This window comes from Oreochromis niloticus, linkage group LG15 (genome assembly GCF_001858045.2).
Source record: "Oreochromis niloticus isolate F11D_XX linkage group LG15, O_niloticus_UMD_NMBU, whole genome shotgun sequence".
NCBI classification, from domain to species: Eukaryota; Metazoa; Chordata; class Actinopteri; order Cichliformes; family Cichlidae; genus Oreochromis; species Oreochromis niloticus.
Window position 1 is genome coordinate 11847284 of NC_031980.2, and position 26125 is coordinate 11873408.

General features: G+C 39.7%; 1 protein-coding gene and 1 pseudogene across 1 annotated transcript; one reads left to right on the plus strand and one right to left on the minus strand.

Moving 5' to 3' along the window:
* Positions 1-817: 817 nt before the first annotated feature.
* Positions 818-20603, minus strand: LOC109194748 (tubby-related protein 4-like; annotated as a pseudogene).
* Positions 20604-21427: 824 nt separating this feature from the next.
* mrps10 (mitochondrial ribosomal protein S10) lies at positions 21428-24766 on the plus strand. Its single transcript, XM_003449927.5, has 7 exons — positions 21428-21578; positions 21780-21832; positions 22284-22353; positions 22503-22642; positions 22741-22849; positions 23070-23159; positions 24369-24766. The coding sequence occupies exons 1-7, from the start codon at positions 21474-21476 to the stop codon at positions 24447-24449; spliced, it is 648 nt and encodes a 215-aa protein (XP_003449975.1). The 5' UTR covers positions 21428-21473; the 3' UTR covers positions 24450-24766.
* The last annotated feature ends 1359 nt before the right edge of the window (positions 24767-26125 follow it).

The window sequence follows — 26125 nt, forward strand, 5'->3', positions numbered from 1 at the left end:
AGAGTGCTGTTAATAAAGTCTGAAAATGTGCATGGCTGTGGCCAAGAGCTCTTCCTCTTTCTGACCAGGAATTTCTTTCTTTCTTTTGCACTTTCTGTTCCTCTAAAATTTTTAATGTCTGCTGTCCTTTAAAAAGTACAACATTTCCCCCCCCCATCAAAAAATAAAAAAATCACAAAGCTTTTGGTATTCTTTCTAGGTATGTTGAAACTGCAGGAGGCATTTTGAAATCTACTTGAGGCAAGAATTGTCACAGCTTTGCCACAACATCACCATCATTATCATCATTTCAAAGCACTTTTCTACCATTTCTACAAATAAACATTGCTAAACATAAACATTCATTTCTTCAGTCGTTCTCACTTTGTCTCCTCTTCCACAGTCACAAGGAGTCTGCAAAGCACAGCTGCTGCTCCAGTTTAGGTCAAACTAATTTATTTGATGAACATAAAAGTGTGAATGGTCTGGAACCATTTCATGGCTGGCTTCATTTATCACTGCGTGGGGAGAGAGAGGGTTGATTTATGAGCAACCCAGGGACCATAAGAGGCCCCATTAAGCAGCTTTTAATTAACATGGTCCAGTCTGCCCTATGTGACTAAAACTCGCAAAGTAAGAACGTCTGGAAAACTACTGGACAATGTCAGAACTGTGTCGGGGTTTATCTTTTGCAGTTCTACTTGAATTTCAGAATCAAAGATACAGTTTAGTTCTTATCTCTACGATCTTACTGTATTCTTTATTTTAGAACCATAAAAATGTAGTTATTGCATTTAGAAGCTAACAAACATTTCAGGTCTTCGGAAAATGATTCTTTTTAAGTTACTGGTATGAAAAAAATAATCCCACCTGTTTTGCCGTCTGTCTTGGGATCCATAATGACAAACTCAGGCCGAAGTTTGCTTATTCTTCGGCCCTTGAGGATAGGGACCAGACCTCCTAGGTACTCCAGATACAGAGTGTAGCAAGGCCCTCCCACTTCAGGGTTATCCTCCGTACGCTTCATGGTGCAGTGCAGGCGCTCGTTTCCAGCTGTCGGATAGCTCACAAAATCTCTCATGTTGTTGGGATCTGGGATGGGAGGCTGGAAATGTAAAGTATATTAAAGTTTAAAAACTTTTATGCTAATTACAGCTCTTCCCAAACCACCATTAAATCTGTTCACATGGTGTTTTATGGTTTTAATTGAAATAAACCCCTCCTGGCCTGTGTTACCTTGATGGTGGGAACAAAAGCGGCAGTGACATAAGAACAGAGCCGGGAAGGCATGGTGAGCTTGGCAACGTCTTTTTCCTCCTTTACCGCTGTGGCAATGCCCTGCTGGCACAGCAGCTGCAGTGTGGCGACGCGATGCTCAACTCGCACGACGTAGAGCGCTGGGCCCGATGCCAAGAACAGACGAGAGTCCCGGTGACCCCAGCAGAGCGTAGTGATGGGGCGCTGCAGTGTGAAGGGGAAGACACATCGGAGAATGAATACTATGCTTTCACAAGGCTTATGTAAATCAAATGATGTCATTACTGCAAAAAACTTCTTTGCAAATTTCACATCTTTGCTGGAGTGAAATCCTCAGAGTGATTCCTGAGAACAGTGATGTCATTCAATAAAAACCGAAAACAAAAGTAAATTATTTGTGAATGTTTACCGAAGTCTGTCATGCAGGCTGATCATTCGTGTAAAATAAAATAAATGAAAATCTTTAATCTGAAAATCTTACTATAATAATCAAAATGTATGTATGTACCCTCTGACGTCCTTAACAGGTGAGCCAATCTCCAAAACGAACATTGTCATGTATACATCAATGATTAACATCTATGTTTTTAAAAAAAGATACATTTTCATGTATAGTATGTTCATTTCATCATCCCCCTACTTTCACATTTATTTCACGAGTCAAGTTAACTTCACAGTTCCCAGAAATTGAAACCGAGACGATTTTTGTTAGAGTCACACTTAATATGGAATGAAGAATTTGAAAAGCATCGTGATCCTGGAAAAAGTATTATCAGGGTTCATACGCATTTTTCAGGGTCAAATTCAAGCACTTTTAAGCACTTCCAAGGTCAATTTCAAGCTTTTCCAGCACAAAATAATAATAATAATAGTTTTAAAAATTGCACGTGTTATGTACACATTCTCGAAAATTATTTACTAGGACTCACCTATCATGTGACTCGAGAGCGCAACTCCGCCATTGGCATTCTAATGAGTGTTTGATGAAACGACAATCTCCAGGCATGTTAGTGCACTCATCCCCGACTGTCCAGGGAGGGGCGGGGTCACACATTGAAACACACTGACATGCAGAGGTCGTAGGCAGGCCAGGCGGAGAAATTTTGCTTTTAGACTTTGCGACTCATTTTATTTCTCTATCTGATTAGAAAACTATTCGTCAGATAGTTATTTGTGGTGAATGAATACAGTTTCAAGCACTTTTAAGCACCACATCTGAAATTCAAGCACCTTCCAAACCTTGAAAAAATAACATTAAAATAGCATTTTCAAGGATTTCAAGCACCGTACAAACCTGTAGTATCTAGTGTCATTACTATCAGTAATTAAGTAGCCCGGCCCTCCATCTCATATTGTTCCTACTCCCAGCTCACTGACTCACTTAAACTATAGTTGGTCATGGTAGTCTCCCTTCTGCAAACTGAAGGGCGACTCAACCACAACCTGCATTACTAAATATAAGAACAACTATTTTTGACACTCATAGATCACCTGTGCTGGTGTATCCAGTGTGTAGATGTGTTCGCCTTGAACATTGTAGAACTTGACAATGGCGTTCCTGCTGGGTGGAGGACAAGAGGTGTCAGTGGGAGGAGGGTCCTCTCCATCCTGCCACTGCTAGTAGATCCCCTGTGAGCACCACTGGACCACCACATCTGCAACACAGAGCAAAGTAGCACACATACGTTTATGAAGAGTAACATCATTTTACACATTTTTATATCATTTTAAAAAGGAATTAACACAAGTGAATGAAGGACACAATGAAGCGAGCAAAGGACAAAGCAGCTAGAGAACTGGTAACTTAACAAAATTAATAACAACACACACACACCTTTCAGAGCAGTGTGGATGAGGATGGGAGAGAGGTGTCATAGCTGTTCATCAGATTGATGTCTCCAGAGTGAAGCTGACTGTCAGCAGCGGTTTCTGGCTGTGCACTAGGAATAAATGAAGAAAAACAAAACACAAACATATTAGCCAGGCATTGTGAACAGCTGTTCTGTTCATCAGAACTATCAATCGCAATGTTTTTTAGATTTAATAGACACATGTTTAGGAGAACCACACTTCTTTTATCATTTGTACGTATTTGCCTAAAGTATAAATAATGTGTTTGTAGCTTACAATAAGCATTTTCTATCTAAAGAGTGTGCCCTCTTCCATGGAGCCCATTGAGCTTCAGAGTCAGCAGAAAAGAAAGCCCAAACAATGGTTGTGGATGGTGTGGCCGCGATAGATTTGGAAAGTGTTAGCTGTTAGCTTGACCTCACCACTAGATGCCACTAAAGTCTGTACATCGGTCTTTAAAAGAATGTTAATTTGTGTTCATCAGTGGGGAACTGGTGTGAAAATATACAAGTCTGTGCTCTCAGTAGCTTCCAATAATACAACACAACAGCTTTCCTTTAACCAACTTTCTATCCACTACTAGAATTTAGCCTCACATCAAAAACAAGTACAAGAACGACTGAAACAAAACATTAAATGACAGAACTAACTAGCTAAAAAAAACCAAAAAAAAAAAACTGTAAGGTACTTCAGTTTGAATCATCTGACATTTAGGGACACTGTTCAGGAGTATATTCTGATTTTTAACGTTACTATAATAACACACCTTCAGAGAGCACCCATACATCTTCCATTGAAATATCCTTGACTCCGTACTTTAATGTAAACCTGCAATGACCCAAATACTACCATAAATAAAATGTCCACTTCTGCTTTGTTGTTGCTACATCCCCACAGAAAGGATTTTAAATAGGTGTTGCTTTAAATCAGATACAAAATGGGGCTGTAACTGCAGTGTGCTGTGCTGTGCAATGATAATGGGTTATCATCATGTATCATGACAAAGATTGACAAGCCTTGTGCGTCACTCAGGTTGTTGACTTGAGAGATAATTTCTACTGGGGCCAATCAATTCCTATTGAACCGTTTAATTAGTGAGTTAGAGCCTAATCGGTGTTCCAGCTTAGGTAAGCAGTTTCAGCCTGGCCTGTGGTGAAAGGAGGAGGAAAAAATAAAATAAAATAGACCAGTGGGAGGAAGATAGACCCTCGCCAATATATCCCTAGCAACTGGGACTAATTAAGCTAATTTTTATTGGTTCCTGTTTGTTTCTTTTGCCTCTTTTTCTCTTCAGTTTGTTAGACTGGCTGGTGTGCACACGGAAATCAGCAGGAGAGGAGGCTGACCAGATGCAACAATTCCCTTGACAGACAGCTTGCATCCCAGTGCACTAGATATTTTCTGTCCAGTGGAGAACTGTTTATTAGTTGGCTTGTGCTTCTTATGCTTTGTTAAACAGCTTACACTGGACCAGCAGCATACAGCTGTAGTTTAAATGTTTTTACTGAACACACGTTTACATGTTGAGAAAAGCCAAGAACTATTTTTTAAAGCTACTTTGGGTCACAGAGGACCATTTGAGGAGACAAGACTGAAGCATGGGTTGCAGAAGTGCTTGTGACCTGGCCACTTCCAGACATTGAATTTGTTGACTCCACAGTTGACTGATTGTCTGGCTTGGTGACGTGAAGTGGCGGTTTCTTGATTAAAAGGCAATCAGTCCAATGTACGCAACAGGAAGGCTAATGATTAGCCAATCAGTGCCACTGGCAAAATTACTGCCATTTGTCAAGCAATGTCAAGCTGTGCACTGCAACAAGGATATATTAAACCATCAGTTTCACTTGTTTTGGAGATGCAGGTGCAGAAATCTGTCTGTTTTTATATGAACAGAACTACAGGGGTTTTGGAGAAGTGGTCCACTTTTGGTATCCGAAGCACAGACTGTATATAAAACATAGCTTCTGGAAAGTGATGTCAGTTCATTCCATTATCGATATCAATTATCGATTCGATTCATTACTGATTCTCTTACAGAGAATCTTATTGATTCTCAGTTCTCCCGGGAACCGGTTCTCAATTCTGATCCTAGTAAACATGGGGTCACCATTTATTCAGCATGGGGTTCAGTCAATTATAGTCCCAACTGGAGCACAAAACAAGGACAAAGCAGAATAACCTTTAGGGTGGGCCCATTGTTTGACAGTCTGAGCATGCAGCGTCCCTCGGCTTGTCAGTCAGATCCAGATTTTCCTTGAAAACTTTTGAGTCCCTGTTTATGCGTATGTTTCTTTGTTTTGTGTTTTTTTTTTAATGTTTGTTTGTTTGTTTTTAATTTTACCTTATATGTGAATCTATACTTATATGTAGAAAAAATGTTTTTGATGTGATGGCGGTCATTCAGACTACAGTATATATGAGTCTAAGGACAAAAGATGCCCTTAAACACTGTGTATTTCGTTTTTGTTCTTTGTATGACTTTAATAAACACTTGAATTAAAAAAAAAGAAAAATTTTGAGTCCCATTATGAAGCTGAGGTTCATAACAGAGGACTCAACCAACCAATGGGTGACATCTAAGTGTGTTTATTGGTCATTTATACAGAGTATGTAAGATCCCTAGCTCACCCTCATATGAACAAACCTATCATAAAGTAAGAGCTTTACTTTAGTGGGCTCTAGTTTGCATAAGTGATGGTTTACTGCTGGACCTGAAGGCTTATTCTACCTGTGGCCCTGCTGTGTCCTGCTGAAATGGATTTCGACCTGGCTGTCATCCTTGCCTTTCTGCCAGTTTCCAAACTGAACATTTCTCCAAGCAATGGTTCAACCAATACTGAATGTTGGGTCTTGGAGACTCATTGCTCCTTTTTAGGTGTTGGTTCTTGCTTTAGATAAACTTGTCTTGCAAACCATGTTTAAAGACTGCTAGCAATGATAACTTGCATAGCTGAGTAAGATATCTCCCTAGAGAGATCTTCTTGTTGAGGCAAAGCAAGAAGAGGTACTTCTACTCAATTAATTAAATTTTGAGACAAATAGTGTGACGAAACAAGGTTTATTATTCTTTGAAAGATGTGATGTGTCACAGAGAGAATCAGGCAGGAAATTAACCAGGTACATTTGGTTTTAATGCCATGTTTCTTGATCAGAAAGTAGAAGAAGAAGTTTTGAGTAGAATACCTTGTGGTGGGGGTAGTCATCAGAATCTGTGTCGCTCTCACTGCTGTCCTCTACCAGGAAGCTGGGGTAGTTCCAGGACATGCTGACAATACCGTCGGACTCATGCAGCAGTATATGGGCCAGCATGCGCCCGTGGCAGTCCATCACTATCACCTGTCCATCTGCAGTACCAAACAACACCTGGCGCAAGTGCAAAAAACAATATTAATGTGGACACTGTCACAAGAACAAAGACTCACACTTGAAAGAGGAGAGAAAAATGAGACAACAGCAAGAAAGAAAAACAAGAGAAATGGACATAAATGGGTTGAAGGTGATAAACAAGGACAGTTACACATACACGGACTGAAAGTCTGCTGACACCCAACCTGTGCTGACAGTTTAACGGCATGAAAGCAAAAATATAGGCTTACAAAGACAACAACACATTCAAGACAGTGGAAGCTTGCTGTCACTCACAGATTCAGCTCTCAGGGTTTGTGTCTACATACTCAAAGTGGCAAATGGCAACCTAACATTTCTACTTCTACTTGCATTAACAGACCGGAAAAGTGCCAGGTGAACATATCCTATGTTCAAAATCTGTATAGAGTGTGTGCTACCTGCTGATCATCTGGGGTCCAGATACCACAGGTAATGTGGCTTTCCAGGTTGATCTCAGAGGACCAGTGTCTTTGCCCACTGACAGAGCCACCAGGACGAAGCCATCCCGATAGGAGATAAGAGCCTGGGTCCATCATGGGACCAGGTAAAGTCACTCACCTAGAAGGAATAGATAAGAAATGTTAGAGTTATTTAAAAAATAATAAATAGTATATACCTCAGCTTAGGAAAAATTCTAAAATATTCTGGTTCCAAACTTGAAGCTCTGCTTCTGTTGAAATGCAGGTTGATCTATTGACAAATTATGACAAAAGAGTGTCCCTCAACTCAAATAATGTATGTAACAAAACTTTAACCTCTCAGACAAAAGCAGAGCAGCGATGGCATTTTAAAAAGCACAGGCCATATAAAAGTGTGGCTATTGTTCAGATTGTCATCTCCAATAATAACTCAAGTGATCACAAAAGATGCTGTCAACATGTGTCAAGACTTCGCTCAAGGGATGAAGACAATGTTTGATCGATGTGGCCTACCTACCTATGTTTGCTTGGCAGTCTTAATTTTTAATTAATGTGCAGCATCAGTAAAAACACATAAAACCACTTGAGGTTTGTTTTTTTACTGCTGGGAAATGTTGGGAGGGGAGTGGCTCATTCAATCACAAAATCACGTTAAACACACTCACAAATATACATTGATTAGCGTTTAATTACTTCTTCCAACAAACTCAATTTCATAAATTTATAATGAATCCATTTAAAATATATAAGACTGGGCACTAGTTTGTGGAAGCTGCAATGTTGCCCCACCATCTTCAATACAGTGGCCAAAATGGACATTGCTGTTCCATCTAATCACTGTTTATATATGTGGCTAGAGACTGGCCACCATTTAACATTTGGACATGTATATTTTTATATTCTCTTTCTCATCATCTCCTCCACCACCACCACCGCCACCCTCTCTCCACCCTCATTTCCACTTTAACCACTTCCTCCTCCCCTCAAGCCTTATTTGCTGAACAGAAGTCATGACTTTAACACACACAAACATTGCACAAATACACTTATTTATTCTCAATATTGTCACATTTATTTTTTCTTAACAGAATAGAAATGCAAGCCTCACATGTCCAGACAGCTGACCACCAGCCAGCTAAACAACAACAATAACAACATCTGGTTATAACCTAATATTATGCCAGCTAATGTTACACTTGGGTGTCCTAACAATCACACTTTCGCTCTGAATACATGCGCCCTCTGTCATTACAGAAAGTTCACTAACACTGACTAACAACAGCAAAACAACAGCGCCAACAGAAAGTACATTCCTAACAACTCAACTCGGTATCGCAAAGTTTTACAGCCTCCTCCAGTGTAAACAGAAATGGACACCCATAAATACCTGAGGTAAACAGTGGCTTAACAGCCTATAGTCACTATAGATGAACTGTGGCCAGAGTTATTTGTCCTACAGCAGCCACCGTAGCTATAATTATGCATTTGAATTGGAGGGGGACAACTCAGTCGACTGTGATTTCAAATCTACTAGTGGCGGTGTTTTACACACTGTACCTTCAAGTATTACAGGTTTATTGCAATGACATTATATTACTTTGTATTATCACTGCTTGTTTTGCTCCCATTAACTCTCTATCATATAGTTTTACCCACTATTTACACAATAATTTCTTAAAATTTTTTAAAACCAGTTAAAAGGACCAATTTACATTTTGTCTACTTATGTCTCTCACCTGAGCTCCTCGGTCATTGACGAGCTCCACAGACCAGCGGCCCTCATACTGGATCCAAACAAAAATGCCTCCATCTGTGTCACATGTGGCCAGTTTCTGGAAAGGCTCATTCCAACGCACCAATACCACCTGAAAGCAGAGGTGAGGTAAAAACAAACAAACAATCAGATAAAATTATCAGAAAGACTGTTCAGTATCCTTTGACAGCCATTATTTTACAAGATATAAGCAAATGTACTAATTCACTCATTCACTCATTCACTGACAGTGAATTTAGCCATGGCTCTGTGTCAACTTACCTACAGATAACATGAGATAAACAACAAAGTGCCTTTAATTAAGACATTATACTCTTGCCTGTGTGTTCACTTTAAATGAGCATCAGCTGAATGCCTAAAATCCAAGTTCCCACATTTCAATGAACTAAATTTAGCATCAAGAAAGATGGAAATAACTCAAAAAGTGGGTTAACCTCATTTTGAAAAAGTCACAAAGGAGCCGCTAATATCCTGAATAGTACAGACAGGGAGATTCAGTTATAATGTCACCTTATAACTAAATGGCACATTTCAAAATGGGACATTACAGAGTTTTTGCGTTTATGGAAGAAAGAGATGTATACAGGAAATAATAAAGAGGAGTCTTACAGGAGTGACACAAACATATGAGTCTCTCTGTTTGCCCTGAGTTCAGTACTGTAAAGACTGATTGTAATTTGCTTGGGTATAAGCTGCAGGAGCACAGAATAGTATACACAACACTCTTCATAACACGTTTCTGTCACCCATCTTAAAAGGTGCCCATCACACTCTCCATCCTGCCCCCTCCTCTCTTCGTGTCTCCATTTGTCTTCTTTTCTGTAGCGTGACTCAGCCTATTCCCTGGAGGAGTAATCCTAAGAAGGGAGCCGCTCTGCTCTCGCTAAGTGAAGCACGTGGGTCGTACACGTTCACACACGCAGCACCGAGCAGGGTTTTAGTGGGGCTCACGCTCTCTGACTGCAAGTCCAATAGATCAGCGGGTCTGAGTTGGATAAGCCAGTAATGCTGCCAACCCTTAAACAACACCTCCTTACCTCTGTGCAACACACTCACAGTTCCATCCATCAATGAAACAGATGCTATTAACTGTGCGTCCCCATTTTATATTCCATCAAGAAAAGAAACAATCAATCATACTTACACTTGCTTGAATACTTTATTATCTTCTTGCACTAATGCCATTAATGATGACTTACAGGCTATTAATTAAGAACTTCTTTAAGAATTCATCTAACACAAATTATCATTAATCACAAAACTTTCCTCAAACAGTATCTTGCTGTCTATGGACTTTTCAAGCAGCATTTTAGGGATTGGGGAAAAAAATATTAGGATGATCAGGCTTCAGAAAAAAGATTATTGGAGCAACATCATGTAGTCAGGGCATATATTTAATGAGTGAGGCTCAGCAGCTCCAATTGTTAGATTTTTTTTTTTTTTTTTTTTTAAACAAACCCAGGGGGAAAAAAAGGTATAAAATGCACAAGGGAACATCACAATATTTATCAATTATTTCTTATTCAGCAACACCCCGTTTGTCACACTTAGTCCTGAAGTCAAATCTACAATATACATGGCACGGCCCTAAAGCTTAATGAGCAGATAGCAGTTTTTAATCAATGTCCTGTCCCTGCTATGCATCATTAAAGTGTCCTCTTAGCCAGATTTTGCATGTTTTCAGTCCCTAGTTTGTCCTTTTCCTTTGTGTCTTTGTAGCAATGACAATCATCCTATTGCAGGTCTGCAGCTGAAGGTCTCCACATCATTCTGAGTTGTCCACATTCACGGACCATTAAAACTAGCCTGCCATCTATCATTCTGGCACAGCAATCATTCATGCAGCAGCACTCACTGGGTGCAAAACTAACAGGCTTTGCACCAGTATTGTCAAAGATAACACATTACAAGGATCTCATTGGGGGAAAACAGAGATTTGTGGTGTTCCCCCATCTATGCACTGTCTGCAACCTCTGGCGATCAAAAGGGATTTTCCACGTGGTATTATACAACATAATTCAGTCCCAACTGGAGGAGACTTGTGGCTTTAGATTAGGCATGAGCTCTAGTTTGCATAAAGCTAACAGCATTCATGCAACTACAAAGCAGGGTCAAAGGAAAACATAAAAGGATAAATTAGCATTGGATTTACACATGCTGTGCCTCACGTGTGTTCCCACTCAAAGCCCCACAGAGGTGAGAATAAACTGTTTGTCTGTAAATTTAGCTCAGTGTGGAGATTAGTGTGAGCTGGTGAGCCATCCTGCGAGGGGGGACAGCTGAGCACCTCGTGTGACGCAGCGATCAGGGAGATCAGACATCACATAGAGACAGACAGGATAAGCGTTAGGAGCTGCAGGACCACGAGGAGCCTGAGGTGTCACAGAAAAGGCACAGCAACATGTGCAAACACATACAGTTAAAAATACTTCTTTAATTACAGTGCATTATATGCTCAAACAGACAGTAATCAGCGCCAATAAGCTCAGAGAGATATTAAAGAACTTTGGAATGACATGTAAAAGTAAAAAAAAAAAATCACTCAAAGGTTTTAGCATCATCATGTAGAGAACACCTACAAGTTTTTGTTTCAAAAATACATAATAGCTCTATGTCTACTACAATCAGGGCTGTTTTTATACTCTTGCAGTATTCTAGGACCTCTAAATCAGAGACTCTCCGAAAGGCTGCTGATCCCATATTAAACTAAAAGCTCTGGGATTGAGTTTTAGTCTGATGAGACAGAAACAGATTTTTTTATTTTTTTTTAAAGCTGTGACGCAGACACTTCTTGATTGGATCTTAATCACAACACCCCTTTAAAACATTCCAATCACATGGATATTTTCCCCCCGAAGTAAACAAAGACATTAGCGTTGACTAGTTGTTAATTCAAGATGGGAAACAAATTAGTGTCCATGTCTGCACCTGACTTTTTTCCACTGCTGTTCTTCCTCTGTACTAGTATTGTACTACCCAACCCTCAGCCTCCTGTTGGCAACTGAACAAGCATAGCCAGCGACCTCAAATCGTTATGCGATGTGCATTTTTACGTATGCATACTCCTTTGGTGACTTATGCAAGGATAGCTGGAGAAACCAAGTAAGGATAGTTGTTAGACTACTCTCTTGCCTGTTTGGAGGATACATGTGCAGTTTGGGCCCTTGTAGTACAGTGGCTTTGCAGGGAAGTGTGGACCAGCCTGTAGGATGTGGTGGAAGAGAAACTATGATTTTATTATTTATTAGTTTTCATGCACGCATGTAATGTGGAAAGTGTAACTAACACTAGAGTTCATTCGGATGGAGATCATTTCTGTAACTCTGCTATACTGCTCATCTGGGTGGCAATTATTCAGAGGAGCAGCAGCTCCAGTGTTGTGTGTTTACACAGGAGGAAGTCAGGCACAATATGATGATATGCACCTGAATGCTTCCTGTGCAGACGTAGATGGTCCATCGTAGCTGATGGCCATCCCTTGCCTTTTAAGTACGGTTATGCTGTTAGGAACAGGGATCAGAACTGACCACAGCAACTTCACTGAGAAGAGTAAATCAAATCAAGCAACAGCTTCGGGAGGCACTGGTGTCAGCACAACTGAGGGGACACTGTGACAGTGAAATGCCATAGTGGTGAAGGTGTGAGTGCAAGTCCATGACAATGCATATCTGCTGCACAAATAACTTTGTCTCTGCAAAAAGTTTGAGGAAAGGGAGAGCCTTAATATTTTACACTCCTTTATTATTTTACTTTTTTCATGCATCCAAGAAAAGAGCACCATCTTGAACAAGTACTAAAACGCCTTCATTTCCATGGGCCAGAGAGATTAAATGATACACTCCCCCTCCTTCTTTGGGGGTGTTTCTACATTGTGTAGTTTTGAGGCCTTAAAGTCTGATAATCATGCATCTCATTTCATGCAGACAAATTTGGTAATAATGTTGAGTAAGATCAGACACTAAATAGGACTGGATTTAATGCCTAAGTGCAGAAAAATTAAGAAAATAACACAAAAATAGACAAAGCAGAACACTTACAAAGGTGCAAAAGTCCAGTTTATTGGATTTTATTCTGTCCTGTTGGTGTATCCCAGGGCAACTCCAGGCCTCGAGGGCCGGTGTCCTGCAGGTTTTAGATGTGTCCTTGATCCAACACAGCTGATTCAAATTGCTAAATTACCCCCTCAACATATTTTGTAGTTCTCCAGAGGCCTGGTAATGAACCAATTATTTGGTTCAGGTGCGCTGACCCAGGGTGATATCTAAAACCTGCAGGACACCGGCCCTCGAGGCTTGGAGTTGCCCACCCCTGGTGTATCCACTAACATGGTGAATGACTGAATGAGAGACGAGTCCCAAAGTGTGAGCCAGTGTCAATGCACTGCAGGCTGCTAACAATTAAAACAAAAGAAAGTTGAATTGAATATTTATGCTTAAACATTCCTATTTTTAAAGTAATCAGACCTTATAAAACAAAGGCTATATTTTAAGTGTTATTCTTCATTTATCTGACAAGGATCAAAATGAATCCCCGAAACAGAACAAAATACTACTGTGATTCAAGTTTTTGTGGGGGCTGAAGAAGGTTTTCAGATTTCCAGAGCTCTTACGTTTGGTAAAGGCTGCTATAGGCTGTGTTAAATTTTTTTGTAATAAGGAGCTTTAATAAACTAGCATACATATTACAAACAGTGTATAATATCTTTTGATCTACCTAGCTATTCAGAAGGACAGAATAAGACGGTTTTATTCTGCAAAGACAAGTGTACGAAACTGTGCATGTGTCTGTCTGATCCTTCACTACAAATATTGTTGAAGATGAACTGCACAGGCCACGCTGGAAAATTTGTAGTGAACAGAAAAGTACACCTGGATCTGAGGAAGCAGTCGTTACGCAACATGTCCTCTCCAAGGATGGATTAGCGCACTAAAGCCATTTCCACTAAGCACATTTGGAGGGACCATTTTAATTCAGTGAAGAGGTCATGTACTTGGCAAACCTGAGCTGGCCTTTCAAGGTCAAGAGGTCACATAAGGAGAGAGCAGAAGAAGGCACACTCCATAAAGGCAGGTAGTGACCAGCACAGGGAAGGTGATTATGAAAGGAGGAAGAGACAAGACCAGGAAACACTATAGCTTGTAGTTACTGAAAAAAAGAGCAAGAATATGGCCTGCAAACCAGCTCAATCTGGCCAGGACAAACTATACATGGTTAATGCCTCCATACACCTTCTTCTACATTTGCTTAAAGTGTCAAATAAATTACCACCAAGCACTGCTATAGTGTACTCCCGGAGCAACATCTGCTCAGATACAAATCAGTGTATGGATCAGTACATAAGTTACAGACTCTGCACTCTGAGCTCAGTGTGGTAAACAAATGATTGTGTCATGGTGTCTTCTGTCTCTGTTGGACCTTTTTTGCCCCAGAGAAAAGGTTACATCTGTTATCAAGGGAAAACTAAGAGGTGGGACTCCTATGTTTGGGCAAGAATACACCCATAAGTCTCTTGGGAATAGTTTAGAGGTTTGAAACAAGTTTCTGCAGTCAACAATCAGTAGAAATCAATAATCATAAAATGAATTGTTTAGGATATATTAAATTCTTATGACTAACATTAGTCACTTTAAATATTCCCTATTATACTCCGAGTTAAAAAACAAAACACGGAACTGCCTCACTGCAAGACTTAAAACTTCCTCGCACAGCTAAGCACATATGATTCCAGAATAAGACAACTATCACAGCTGGCAGATGACAGGACACTGACAGACAATTTGCCCAAAACCTCTGCTGTGGCCAACATTTTCTTGTCAACATGCTGACAAGTCATTGTCAAGCCTGTCTCTGATGTTCAGCTCTTATGGAGAATGAATGGACGCCTAGTGATTAGCTGCTCGCTCTGCTCAGCATCTGAATGCACTGTACCAGGAGAAGAAGGGGGGGGGGAAATAAAAGCATTAGATCGTCAAGAGAAGCATTGATCTATTCTGACACAAGCCTAGAGGGATTATTTTTCACCATCACAAATATAGTTGTCTAAAAAGATGTAAAGTGTAGCACTTTTATCTATTTTCAGCCTTATTTTTGAGTGGTGGAGCTGACACAGCTGCTGCTAAAGGTTAGTGTTCTCTTAAAATAACTAGATAAAAATAATATCAGAACATTCAAGGGCAGATTTAGCTTCTTTTCACCATTATTTTCCTGATTTTTTAAGGAGAAGTGTCACAACTCCTCCCTATTGAATTGTACCAGTTGAGGTTGTTTGAGCATGAGACCTGGATGTCTCATGAGTGCCTCCAAGGTGAGGCATTTTGGGCATGTCCAACTGGGAGGATACCCCAGGGCAGACCCAGGACACACTGAAATTACAGCTCTCAGCTGGCTTGGTAATGCCTCGTGTCCCCACTGAAGAGCTCGAGGAGGCAGCTAAGGAGAGGGAGGTCTGACTGCTGCCACCGCAACACTGACACACAGAAGAAAGTAGATGGATGAACATAGATGATTTATGTTTATGATACTGAAAAGAAATGGTACACCCCTATTGCTGCCATACATGCCTGTACATTAAGCCACCCAAGTCCATTAGAACAAGGGTATTCATTTTCATCCTTGAATGGGTTTAAATCAATCCAGGTTTTTGCTGTTTTAATCAAAACAGAGTACAAACCCACCACTTTTGAAAAAAATTATAATGACAAGTGTGAGGATAACGAAGCGTGAAAACCAGTTGAAACCAGTCTAAACTTCTAAATGGTGGCAAGTCAGTTGTCATGTACTGGAAGTCAGGGTTTTTCTTAAATATGAAAAAGGGGATCTTGTCAACAGCCCTCTAACCAAGTGCATCATCTGCCATGTTAACGTGGAGCCAAACAAACTAAAGGGGCACTTGGAAACCAAACACGACTCCAAGGCAGAAAGCAGGAAGAAAGCTGGTTGGAATTTGTGTCTAATGAAGTGATGGAGGGAACCTATATGCTGATGAAGCTTACTGCAAACCAAAAAATAAAGGAATTGATTTGTCTTGTTTTTTAAGGTAGGAGCCCCGCAAGCTCCAGATGCTGCAAATGTGTTATTAAAGTGCCTAGAATGATTGCACAGAAGCCATTTTCCACAGATATGAATACAGATGTGACTTGGGAACAAAATGCTTAATAACCCCTGCTGAAATGTTCAAGCTGGACTTTTGTAGGCTGTCTAAACAGTCACATATAGTTCTTAGCATTTTTACTAAGCAACCAAGCACCATTAAAAAAAATGGCTCAACAGAAAACGAATTGGTATGCCTCTGTGAAAAGGTGGCTGTGAGTTACAACAAAAGGATCACACTTTTCACCTTGCTCCTTTTGAAGCTGCTATCTTGTAATTATCTCTCAAGCTGGTTGGAAGGAACTGAAACAGGTGGAGGAGGACATATGTTTACTGGGATTATTACAAGACCCAGGAAACCTTTCCAGTACCTGAAGATCACAACAGACTTAAAAAAAAAAAAAAAGTGCTACAGCAAGACAATAGGTGAGCTTCTCCACATCATAAGATGCTTTTAATTCAAGTAGCTTGCAGTGCCAAGGTCTGTATGATAGGTAAACTCAGGTGTAATCCAAGGGTAACCCAGGCATTGGCACTGCCACACACTACAGTCCATTATCCACGTGCCCTCTTCTTATCAGATGTCTGACAGCTTAAGATCCGGCTTTTACTTTACTACAATGCCCATATTGGGACAAGTCCAAAACACACATCCATTCAGACGCTCACTTACATTAGGAAGATCACTGAACACTGAGGTCTATACATCAACAGGAATAATGGCCAAATTTAAAGACGCTGACATGAGTATTGATCTTGGCAGGACTAAACTCCTATAGGATGAGTTCATATTGCATTTCTGTGTTCGTGTGCTTTTCTTAACATGACTTGAGCCAATTTGTGTGAAAGGACACTCGTCACCAGCAATGACAAGTTCTCAATGACAAAGCTGACGTTTAAAGGACAGGACTGTCAGGGGACTAACGGCATTTGATGCTGAAAGAGCAGCTTTTATAGACAAAGGGTTATGGGAAATACACTGACAAGAATGAACCTCTTTAAATAAAAGGTGATAATAAATAAATACACATCAATACATACGTAAATGCAATGCTGCAAGTTTAATTTGAAAAACAGTTAAAAAAAAAAAAAAGTCAAGTGGTGCGAGTGCAAAGAATGCAAAGTAAAAAAACAAGTACAGCGTATATAGCGTGCTCCTGGGGGTCATTTCTTTTGTATTATAATATGTATTGCAATCTGCCCTCTCTTCATCACAACTGAGATGAGAAATGACCCATGTGAGTGAACCGATCTGTCACAACTTGACAGAATTCATTAGGCAGCGTAATTTCCACCACTGTCAGAAACCCCAAATTATGCATAGAGTGGGTGAGTGATGGATCCCACATTGCCCAAAGCATTTATTTATTGCTTTATATCAAAGCAAGAGTGGAACTGGAGAGGACCTTTACTACTCATTACTAGCGCTGGAATGAGGTCAAAGAGTAAAAATGAGCACTTTTTCAAGTTTGATGCGAAAAAAATCTTGATCAAAAAATAAATAAATTAAAAACAAATAAAATAAAAACACATACATCCTAAAAGCAAGCAATCTGAGAGTAAAGTGTGAAATAAATTGTGGGCACAAATGAATAGTGCAGTGCCAAACTCCGTGAGTGCAGAAAAGGAAGATGCAGACCATTTGAAGGATCTCTTCTTTAGAACACCAGACATCAAATGAGATTATCTGAAATATCGAAAACATCTGGTGTAAATGTTTTTTTTTTTATTATTTAGATAGACTATATAGATAACAGCTGAATGTTTAAGTGGTCAGAGTTAAATGGCATTAATGCTGTGCTTCAGTCACACCGTATAGGGATTCATCCACTCTCCCCTCAGCTGCCTCGGAGAGTGCTGACACTGCACCTCGCTCCATCTGACCAACAGCTACACCCACTGAAGAGAAAACGCAACCTGTATGCAATCTCCACTTGTCCCAGCAATATTAAATACTAATAAGGATTATTTTTCTCACACACACACAGGACATTTGACTCAGACAGTCATCCAGTCTTTTTGGTTCAACTAAATTGCCTCAATCCATTCTTTGTGGGAGTCTTTGAGGGTTATTACTATACTGAGAGATAGGAATAAAGCCTGACTGGAGCAACAGAATTTATTGACTAGGACGAGCATGCATATCTTGTATACATATCTTGACTGCAACCAAAAAGTTGATCTAACTGGCAACTTACGGTTAATGAAAATCAACTACTGCAGGAAAACACAAAACCCTCAGCCTCCCACAATGCTTGTGCTAGGGAACAATCTGAAGAGGTGTTTTTTTTTTTTTGGTTTTTTTTAAATGTAGTGATTTTACTGGTTCAACCCACTTGAGCTCCATACAACCCACAAATATAACTGTATGTGGCTCACGAGCTAATTAAATATTCCTGAGATACATTTTTGATTATAAGACATTTTAAAACAGCTTCCAAACCACGACTGTGGCCTTTAAGAGCTTCAAAGACTGTTTGATGAAGCATTAACATAGACATCTTAACAGTCCTATTCAAAAACAATTGCACTTGAACAGCCTCTTACCTCACTATTATGCCCTCTGAGGTTAAAGTTTACTCTCTGTGGGGTGGGCCGATCCCGTCTGCAGTGGCTGGATGTAAACGTAACCCCAACCACTCCTCGGCTGTTCCCGGTGGCAAGCCAGCCCTCTTCATAGTAACGCTTTCTGCATACCGGCTTCTCCTTCTCACTCTTGGGCACCCTGCCCTTCCAGGACAGACATAAGATGTTGGAGTCACTGGACAGGACCGGGCCATGCTCCACAGCAGCGAACATGCCTGCAGCTCTCTACACTCCCAGAATAAAAAGTACCCTTAGGGAGGTTCTTCGGAGAGGACAAGTACTGTTATCAGCACCTCTCCTCCTTTGAGGTTACCAGTTCCGTGTCAGAATTGAGACAGCGACAACGGTGCATAGTACTGGTGCTTTTACTTGGGGATCTGGAATAGTGACTAAAGGCGATCAATAAAAACTTCCCCAGAAAGCACAGGTGAGGTCAAAAAACAGGTGGATTTTAGCATTGCTGGATTAATGATGTCATGTAGCCAAATGAGGTGGCACACACACAAAAAAAGGCACTCAGGTCATTTTTGATGTGATGCTACCAAGTACTTGCTGTTTCGGAGAGAAGGCACCAAATGAAAGTGCCTAAAAAAATATTTAGATATCCACCAGGGTAAAGTTGAGACTCCTATCAGCTGAGCAAAACAAGCATCAACCCCCCAAAAAAGAAAAAACAAAAACGCGCCTTATCTTGTAAACTTATAAAACAGGCAGGTATTCATTCCAAGTATCATCATTGTCTCCTTTCTGTGCTCCACATCCTCCTCATCTGATCCCAGTTTGTGTCTGAGAGAGGAGAAGCAGGGACTCCTCTCCATCAGCTGACAGCCCACAGGAGAGCCGCTTCTCCCGGTAACGTCATTACGTCAGCCGGCCCGCCTTTTCAACCGGCCTCGGGGATTCCATAGAGCACTGTTGGGTAATACACAAAACGACGTTTATATATATAACATAGAAAAACAACCAAAAAACCCCCCCAAAAACATTAAAATACAAATGTAGTTAAGCAATCAAGAGAATTGTGTCACAACACAAGCTGCGGAAAAGCGCTCACTTGCTGCCCACCGCCGTTAATATAAATATTAATGCGCTCGGCTAAAAATTGCCTTTACTCTTCGAGCAGCAGTTTTACTTTAAGGACTATCCTGTTCAGCGGAAGGGCATTTAACTACCTGCTTAATAATTTATAGGAGCCAGATATCATTTTAGCTTTCATTTAATTAGGCTACAAAGCTGTAGTAAGGCGGCCTCTCGCGGTCAAACGTTTGAAAAAAGAAAATAGAGGGGAGGTAAACAACAAAGACCGTAACAGAGAGGTAAGAACAAATAAAAGAATAACAGCTTTAAAATGAACCCGAGCAGGTCAGACAGACAAGACTGACCAAAGAGGCACAAATGGACGTTAATTTTATTAATACAGAGACAATAAAAATCAAGCCCAACAAAGAATAGCTGAATGAGAATGGCTGTTTGGAAATATACTCGACATTAAGATCAAGTCAGCGGTGATTACAAGATCCTGAGGTTTCCCCACCATTTCCAGTATCACTAAATTGTAAAACAGTGTCCATGATAATACCTAGGTGCCTCTCGAAAAAGCCATCTGCCATTAAACCACGCCAATTCGTAACAATAACATAAGAAAGATACAATGGTTATTGACAACCAAATAATCATTGCTTAAGCCCGTAAGATGGTGGAAAATTAGCCAAAAACATCAATCACCATAAGCTGCCTGCCTATTAGCAATAGCTAGCCAGAACCTGGATCCAGACCGAGAGCTCTGTGGTCTCCACTGATCATCAAAACATGCCAGCCGCGGGATTAATCTTTCCTCCCTTCATGTGTCTGCGCTGGGCTGTAACGTATTTCCATCCGAGATGCTCGGGAATGCGGCTAACTATCGCTGACTGCTACGATTCTTCTTATTCTTCTTCTCCACGAACAACAACCGGAGACAGCTAACCGGCTAAGCGGTCAGCGCCAGGCTGGCTCCGTCCACCCGCCGCTGGCACTCGCTAGCAGGCTACGGTTAGCACATTAGCAAACGATTTATGGCAATAGTTATTTAATATTAGGACACAACTGTTCAGAAAAACCACACCTCGGCGGTGTAGTGACAAAGTGGCTAAACAATATAAACCATGTGTCCAACAAAGCAAGAGAAATATCAGCGGTCAGCGGAGTGCCTACCTTGGATCCGTACCGCTGCTTCTTCCTCTGCCTGCAGCCTGCTACTGTACACTGCTGGGCCCCTACAGCTGGGTCACGTGACAGGCACGTGATTTAGACCAATTAAAATTGTTCATATCAATAGCATTAATCAAATAACAGTCAATCCAATAACAGTTTACCTTTCAAAACTAGGTTACCACAAATTTAGAGAAGAATGTATCTAAGGATCTACATTAAATATAAGTATATTAAGTACACGCATACAGCAACTGTATAAGCAGCCTCCATAAATTGCAATGTTTTTTTCACAATAATGTGAACCATATTTTAGGTCCAATACAAATGTGTGTGTGTGTGTAAATGTGTAATAAAACAACATATTATACATGATCACAAATTAAGAAAACAAATATGCCAATTTTTTTTTTTTGGGGGGGGGGGTTGCTTATTCCATTTATAGGCAGAAAAGTATTTAAAAATATGAATAAGACATAAATCTAATGTTAAAATGCCCAGTGACTTTGCAGATACTGCATTTAAATTAAATCAAGGACCAGAGGTTAACAGGCAGTCTTTGCAGTTGAACCTTGTAAAGAAAGATCATACTGACTGATTCCACTTTTTCAAATAAGATGTGGTGATGATCAAGAGAAGGATCACCTGTGACAAGAATCACCGTGACAGAATCAGGAAGCTACAAGGTAGATGAAACATCATAAGCATGCATAAATAATGTCACCAAGTCAAGCGCAGACTACATTGTTATTCATATGATTTGTAAATGTGAATATAAAAATATATTTGAATATAATACATCCAATCGTAGTCTTTAATTCTCAGTTTTTTGACCATGAAGGGTTTGGATGGGACTGTAGACTGGATACTTGGTAGGTATCACTAGCTCGTTAGTGCTCACCTCATTTATCCTCCAGGCCACAAGGGGGCAGCACAGGAAAATGATTTCACCTTCTGTCCGCTCTCTCAAAAACATGGCGTCTCTCATGGTTCGCAGACGTGAATTATTCTCTTTGGCAAGGATATTGAGTGGTGTCTCATATTTGGTATGGTAACTAACTTTTTTTTCATTTTAGATAACGTTTTCTAACAGTTTACTAACATGCCAGATCTCTAGGTTTGGAAAAATTACCGTAGCTAGTTAGCCAATCGTAGATTTTGGCCCTTCGTGGCAGCTGCACAACCGAGGTTAACAAAATAAAAGTCATTTGTAAATTTCAATAAAAAGAGCTTCATTCTGTTTTCAGGGACCGGCAAGTTTGAGTGTCTGTTCGGGTCACAGGAAATGTGGTATAACCCGGTAAGTCACCCCCCATATCTTTTAAATGAGTTGAGCCATAATTACTAACGTGAATCACATGAATTTTCACACGAAGCAGGGGTGCAGCAGTTTTAAATGAAATTATGAAGAGATTTACAAACAGTTTTTACTGTTTGTTGATAAGATCTGTCAGTAAAGACAAATAGCATGTGTTTTTGGAGCACTTTTTTGGCTGTATTGGAATGCAATGTGTTTATTTTCCCATGGAAATTAAGTAAATAATGTAAAGAAAAGGACATCTTATAGGTACAGTATACTCACAATCCTTAATAAAATAAAACAACACTAGCAGCATATTTAGGCAGTGAAATTGAACACCATGAAGCTAAGCCAGAAAAGCCCCGAGGCATTAAGCACCTTGTGCAGTTGAAGTGCACTTTTTCCTAAGTGCATTTATTGTATAAGCAGTTATTCTGTATCTCCTCTGCAGGCTTCACCTCCCTCTGACTCCCAGCACTTCTTTCCATACGACAGTTTTAACGTCAGCAGCACAATCGGCAGTAAGTTATCATTATCATTCTTATATCAGACTGGTGCTGTAGTGAAATACAACAAACCTAGAGTGGTTTATATTCAAAAGCCATCACTTGGAATTGCTTGTGGCATCAAGACTCTAAGTTAAGGCTTCTGTTTTTTTTCTTTGGTCCAGATCACAGTCACAGAGGAGCCGGACACACTGTTCCAGAAACTGGTGGTTTTGGTTAAAGGTCATGACAGAGCTGTCTTGGACAGCTATGAGTTCTTTGCCACCATGGCAGCTAAAGAGCTGGGCATCAGTCTTGGAAAAGTGTGAGTTTTAGCAGCCACACACTAACTGTAGTAACTGTTCTGTCTAAAATCTTCTTGTAATGCCATGACTTTTTTGGGATCTTCTTCCTCCACCACAGTTTTGAACCTCCGAAGGACATTGAGAGGTTAACACTGCTGAAGTCAATACACATTTTCAAAAAACACAGGGTCCAGTATGAGATGAGAACTCACTACCGGTGCATCGAGGTGAGAAGCTCTAATTTTTTTTTTAATATTAAAATCAAACAAGAAAAAATGCACAAAAAACCATTAAAAGGAGTTCGGTATTATTCACCTAGTTACATTTTACTGGAAACTTCTAACCTTTGCATAATAACATAAGTGAGCTTTGTGTTTGTGTCAGTTATTGCATGTCATTATAAGGTAATTTGTTTAACATGTTTATTTTTATTTTTTGTCTCTGTAGCTGCATCATATAACAGGCTGTACAGCACAAGTATACCTTGAATACATCCAGAGGAACCTTCCGGAAGGTGTAGCCATGGAGGTGATGAAGGTGAGGTTTTGCAGAGTTCGATGTACACCCAAACTCGTGCACCAGTATCATCAATATCAGTGCCTGCAGGCTAGATGCTTTCCGTTGCAAAGCTTATTAGTGCAGCCCTCCACAATATTCCCAATTTCTAATGTAGCCCCTTAGGAAAACCAATTTCCCACTCCTAACTTAGGTTGTTTATAAATTTGGCCTGTCCCCTGTTGTAGCTGGTGTCTGCAGTATCACAGGCCCAGTGCATACACCAAACCCCACAGAAAGGTGCACCTGGCAGCTAAGAAGCTAACACAGAATACAGCTAAGAGGAAACTGATGCTGATGACCTGAGCTGGGAAAACTGAGTAGCCCTATCTATGGTCTTTTACAAATGGTAAAGAGAAGCTCAAGTATCTATTTGCCATGAGACAATTTCAGGTGACTAAATGTTAAAGGTTTATAAACGAACAGTGTGGACTGGTTGAAGTCAAAACTGGATACAAAGGATACAAAACATGCACAATGTTTTCAGTTAAACATGAAATGAATTCTCCCTTGAAAAAAATTAACCCTTAACAAAAAAAAACTTAATATATATGTGATCATTTTGAGATTAAATTCAAATCTATTTTGAGAAAAGTTGAAATGTGTAGATTACAGTTGTTTACAACTTCCACGGTTGCTTTACCCTCTTTTGATAATGAACTCATACTTCAGATTTGGTTTTAGTAACAAGGAAGGAAATGATTTCCCTTCTAGCTCAGTATGTTAAGGATAAGGATGTTGAAAAGATGTTGCAGAAAACTGCATCTGGTCAGGCAGAAAACCACACACCTGGAAGAGTGGATTTGTCCAAAATGAAATGGCTGGTAATGGACAAATGGAGGGTTATCGATGGTTGCACCATCGTGCAACAAAGAGTACGCATGTTGGATCACAAGACAGCTGATCATTTAGTTTTATTGACTCATCTAAACAAGGTATTTTGTAAAGTGTATAGCAGCTGGTGCAGTTTGTCTTGAAACAACTACTAATCTGCACATTTAGCCTTTTTTAAAATTTTGGCTTTATTCTCAAAATGATATTTTTTATTTTTTATTAATGTGGTCTAATACTTCTTCAGACATTTGAAGTGAAGCTGAATTTGATAGTCCTTCTCTATCTGTGCAATTATGTGTGGGGAAAGGGCAACTTTCACATGACATTCTCGCTCTTCTATTCTGTTTATGTTGACAGACTGCAATGGAGAAGGTTCCTGATCACATCCTTGAACCGATGTGGAAGGAAATTCCCACAGATGACAAGCCCAGCCAGTAAATGCAGCACCTGTGACTAACAGATGCCTATTAAATGTGTTTTCCTGTGATTGTTTTTTTTTTTAAAAAGTGTGTTGTCTTTTCTGTTGCACAGTTATGTGAAATAAACTGAATATGCACACAAATCACTCTTTGTAGTTCAGGTTGTAGTTTATTTGGGATTATGTTTCAAATAAGTCAGAAGTTTTTGTTTGACGAGCTGCAGTGATATCGGGATGAACTGTTACTGTATGTATACATGCAGATACAAGACCAGCACACACGAGACCTTCGCTTTGTACATTTATTGATTAAAACAGTATACATCAAATCACAAAACGGCATATACAGCGTAGTCATTCTGATGATTGGCACCTCATTTTATTTTACGTGTATTCATCGTATGGTTACCTTCAAAAGGACAAAGTGGAGATGTTTAATTGTTTCTTTATGCTGTAGAGGAGTCAAAGTGTCAACTAATTCAAGTTCACTGGAGGGATCTTTTTTGCTTGCTTCTTTTGTTGGCCTTTTCATTTTGAAATCTATCCTGTCTGTTAAAACCTGGCCACACGTGCCACACAGGAATCTCAATCATTTAGCAAGCATTTAAGTAGGTTCAGACAGGCTTTATCTAATCCTAGATGAATTTCAGCTAATCAAACTATTGCATCTATACCTTCCTGAAACCATTTTTGTATGCTGTTTAAAAAAAAGAAGAAGTCTAAATACTTAAGTATGATTGCCAGTAGCTTATACTGCTTCTAATGGCTCTAATCACTGAACGTTTCTTAAAAAATAGTCCCTTAAATGTAAACAGTGAACGATAATGACTTGATGATGATGCAAAATGATGCAACAGTGGTGAGAAAGTCCTGTAAATCTGTAAATGTAGTGTCCTCCAGCTGGAGAGACAGCGGGTATAAGGTTCAGCATAACCAACGAGCTAGTAAAAACATATGTTGGGCAAGGTGACTGGCCAGTCGTTGGCTCATTTGGGCCTGTGACTGCATTTCCATACATCTATTCTTCCATGAAGCAAACTGAAAAATCATGCTCACTGATGATTTATAAAAACATTAAAATATATTAAAGGCCTTTCATCTTGCTGCTCCAATCCAACCACTGGTTCAGTTTACACAGCAACAGTGCTTGAAGTTTTTTGGACCACCACAGCTGTCCTAAATTAACAGTGTTGATAGTTACCAAAATCTATATGTTTCTCTACTGGATAATCATCAAAACCATATTTTAAATGCTGAACTATAATTTATTTAATTTCTGACTTCTTAGAAGTCAAGTGTGAAAATGTGGCTGAAATTTGGGTATAAAAACATGAACACGGTTATATAAATAATATAATTTTTAGTTTGAAATACGTTTTTGACAAATTTCTAATAAATCTGTATTTTGTTTTTAATGATAGGTGGTCTGATAAATGTATTATCTATTGTAGCTAAATTACCAAGAAGCTAAATTAAAGTGCTGTGTGCAGATAAATAAATAGATTCTACCACTTTAAAATTTGTTATAATATAAACCGCTGATAAATTCTATAAATTATATTCCAACTATAAATTAACTAAAATGGCTTTTTGTTGGTCAAACAGAAAAAAGAAAAAAACCATACCAGGGGAGATAAAAAGTCTGATAGACTTGGTTTGTGACCCAGCAGGGAAAAAAATGTTATGCTGAACACTG